This window comes from Triticum urartu, chromosome 7A (assembly GCF_056163025.1).
Source record: "Triticum urartu cultivar PI428250 chromosome 7A, HENAU_Tu73, whole genome shotgun sequence".
NCBI lineage: Eukaryota > Viridiplantae > Streptophyta > Magnoliopsida > Poales > Poaceae > Triticum > Triticum urartu.
Genome location: NC_141879.1, coordinates 57,167,694 through 57,171,462, shown reverse-complemented (window position 1 = coordinate 57,171,462; position 3,769 = coordinate 57,167,694). Strand labels below are relative to the sequence as shown.

Below are 3,769 nucleotides of genomic sequence, written 5' to 3'. Positions count from 1 at the left end.
GCATGCTTATATTAGTTGTGAACTTGTGATTCAGTAAAGCCGGCTGGATACTTCAGAGTGTCAATCCATCAAGGGATCTGCTTGAGGGTTAGCCCGCTTCTATATACAATGAAACAAAACCATAGATGTCCTAGACATACTGCATCAGCGCCGGCAAAAAGGAAATCTACTTGACCACGTCCACCTACATTTGTTAGCACGAAGACAGTAAAGCAAAATGAGCACCATGGAATCAGCGATCGTGCTAGACTGGGAGAAACGTCGGAGATGAGCGACCAGCGGCCAGAGCCGAAGGAAACCGTGGCCCGACACAATCTCAGCGAGCCATTGGAGGCGGATCGGTAGTCGCCGGCCCGGAGACCGTCGGAGAAGGACCTGCCGTAGGGGCATGTGATGTGATCTCGGACGCCGCGCCAAAAGCAGAGGGCACCTAGGCTAGGCCAGCGGTGCAGCCGGAGGGGCATCAGACGGTAGCCTGCTCGCCGAGTGGGAAGCCGCCGCGGTCCTGCCTGAAGGACGTGAGACGGGATCCTGGCAGCCGCATACGACCGTCCAGAGGAGGAATGGGGTGATGCGTTGGGCTGAATCTGGGAGAGAGACATCCGTGATGACTCTGTCGTCGGTCCTACAATAGGTAACTGAGCGCTAACGTGGCTGCTATGTACTGTCGTGGGTCCTGCATGTAAGCGGGTAAAGAAGTGCTGATTTGGCTGGCTGATGATGTGGATAGCTTGCATGCTTAGATAAATAGGTTAGTGGGGATGAACTTCTTAGGTATATAGGATGCGTGTGTGGCATTTGTTGTGCCCTCTTATGAAATCATTATGTTTCCTTCTATAAATGAAATGATACACCAACTTTGCGTGTTCGCGAAAAAACGAGGAAATGGTAGGTGTGCACTAGATCCCTTTGGACCTGGAGAATATGTGGCAGGACAAAATGGTTGATGATTTGTAATCAACCATGTCGTTCGCATCAACAAATAGCATGGGCACAAGCACAAACACGTGACAAATTTTAGTTCTCAACCAGTCACCATACATACGCTTTGACTCGAACACAACCACATCGATCCGAATTCGGAAGTAAAAGTCTTAACCTCCTGCTCAGTTGCTCCCAAAGATTATGCGCGCCGACCCTCAAATTAAAAAAAGTTTATGCAGATCGACGAGAAGGAAGCCATGGATGTGCTCAGTCGGACGACAGTTGCGGTTTTCTGAGAACGGAGACAGTGCAGCTCAAGGTGAGGCAGTCCCCCTCAAGGTAATCTGGGTCCTCCAGAACATCGTGCGGCGCAAATCTCCAAAATCCCCACTCTTCGCCGTAGAAAGACAGGACGGTCGAGGAGCTCTGCCAGAGCTCCGCCGATGGCTTGCCGGACCTGTCCAGCACGGCGCATCCGAACCTTACGCCGACCACAGTGCCATCCTTGGGCTCGCTGAGGAGCACGAGGAGGATGGATATGTGGGAGCCCAGTTGGTTGGGGTAGAAGCGGACGGCCCAGTCGTACCCACCGACGGTGAACCTTTCCGACGGGTAGTAGCAATTGTCGCCGGTGGACATGAGTATGGCGGCGGTGTAGCCTTCCACGTCGAAGAAGATGTCCATGGTTGCAGCTGTGGTCAGGCTCATCCGATCAGGAGTACCAGCTGCTTCGCCATTTCGAGATGGGTCAGACATCTTATCTAAACCAGAAGATTGGCATGGATTCCCTGTGGTTTGTGACAGGCACCATCTACATCTGATGCAAGTCCACTATTTGTAGGTGGATCAAATGTGAAGATGGATCGTGTCCTCCTTGACGGTAAACTCTAAACGCAACAACTAATTAAGGCTCCTCGTCTGGCGCACTAAGTGGATGGTGATGCTAACGAGGCGTCAAGTAGCTACCCTATCCGTATTTCAGAACTTCAGAAGTCTAGGTGTTGATTATTAGGATTTCTTGTTAATCCTTTTTTTATTATTTTGCTACTCAACTCAAACGACACATCAACTTTTTGAACAGTTATAACATGGTCTTAATTTCTTACCTCATCATTTCACATGAGATGTAAGATGATAAGAGTTACTCAGACCCACTGCATTTTTTGAGTCTATTAGACTTCTTTTAACATACCCCCATACAGGTATAGGTTGTTCATTTTTTTAATAATGTAGCAGCTAATGTTACTATTAACTCTTCGGTGGTAAGAAGATATGATATCCATGATGGTGTAGGGTTTGTATGGACATTTTACTTTTGCAAACAAGGAAATAAATTATGTCGCGATTAAAAACAACACCCAATAGGAAATATATAACAATGCAAATTAATCATCTCTAAATTTCTTTTACGTCTTGGTACTATTATATGATGGCCATCATGGTGTAAAGCTAATATGGTCATTCTGCTTGTACAAACAAGGAAGCAAATTTTATCGCTGTTCAAACCCCCCAAAAAAATACGCACAACGCCAACTAAGGGATTATATAACAAGGGCAATTAATTTTCTCTATTTCCCAGTTTTGGTTACTTATAATAATTTTCACTACTGTTGACTATATAATATATATATGTCTTTTTTTCATTTTCATTTTGGATTGCTTACCACTTACGCCACATGGTGAATATACAATATTTGCTAGTACAATAAAGTTTGTTAGTTATAAAATACTTAAGAAAATTATTTTGTATTAGACCCAAAAATATGGCATTAATACACATACAATATTTCATATATGCATATTTTAAGGACATAAGTCTAGAACTTCAAATAATTTAAAATGGAGGGAGTATATTAAAGTTGGCCTTGTCATCTCAATGTAATTAGCATTATTATATTATGTTGTAAAAAGGATAGAGAGTACTAGCAAACTTGATCGGTATTGTTTGTTGTGGTCTCATGGATACTGAACATTACAAAATTTCTGGAACAGCAATACACCCGATCATGTATCATGAGCCAAATTCTTCACAATTTTCTAAGAGACAACAAGTTTACTTCGACACCGAGAGATTGGCCTTCTCAATTGTGTTACGAAACGGATGTGTTGTCCTATAAAGTTGTGTAATTCTCGGTTGTGTTACGGTAACATGTCCTTGTGCAAACACACTATTTTGCAACTTTACCGGGGAAGAATCTCTGAATGACTTATTGTGATAACCGTTACTATGTAGAGATCGTCATCAAGGGTTTGTAGTACAACGGTAGTATGAATGCTTAATTACTTATGTAGATGTAAATAATTCATATGCGGGCGTTGCTATCAGGTAGCCATATAATTTTCAATTATGCATCTAATTCCTTTCAAGAGCCGATGCAGAATAATTTTCATGCTTACTTTTTTTAATGCTAGATGATACCCCCCATGTTGTTGTGGGAATTGCAATATGTTTTAATGAAATTTGCTTGTATGGAACACGAATATTGATGGAGAATGTTGCATGAAAATAAAAAAATTCCTACAGAACACCCAAGATCCAGTCTAGGAGATGCATGGCAACGAGGGGGTGTCTATGTACCCTTGTAGATCAAAAGAGAAAGCGTAGTCGTACTCTTCGCGTTCCAATCACAATCAAATCTGATCTAGTGTCGAACGTACGACACCTCCGAGATTAGCACATGTTCAGCTCGATGACTTTCTCTCCTTCTTGATCCAGCAAGCGAGGGAGAGGAGGTAGATGAGATTGAGACCAGCCCAACGGTGAGGTAGTGGTGGTGGCAGCGGAATTCTGGCAGGGCTTCACGAAGCAGGTACCAAAGAAAGGTGTGAGGATTTGGGAGAGACG

General features: G+C 43.8%; 1 protein-coding gene across 1 annotated transcript; it reads right to left on the bottom strand.

The window, feature by feature from the left end:
• Nucleotides 1-1,191: 1,191 nt before the first annotated feature.
• Nucleotides 1,192-1,680, bottom strand: LOC147957700 (BTB/POZ and MATH domain-containing protein 3-like). The gene has a single exon (XM_087531827.1). The coding sequence runs from the start codon at nt 1,678-1,680 to the stop codon at nt 1,192-1,194; it is 489 nt and encodes a 162-aa protein (XP_087387953.1).
• Between the last annotated feature and the right edge of the window lie 2,089 nt (nt 1,681-3,769).

What these genes read in the sequence shown, in the direction of transcription:
- LOC147957700 (XM_087531827.1), bottom strand. Translation starts at nt 1,680, where the DNA reads ATGTCTGACCCATCTCGAAATGGCGAAGCAGCTGGTACTCCTGATCGG.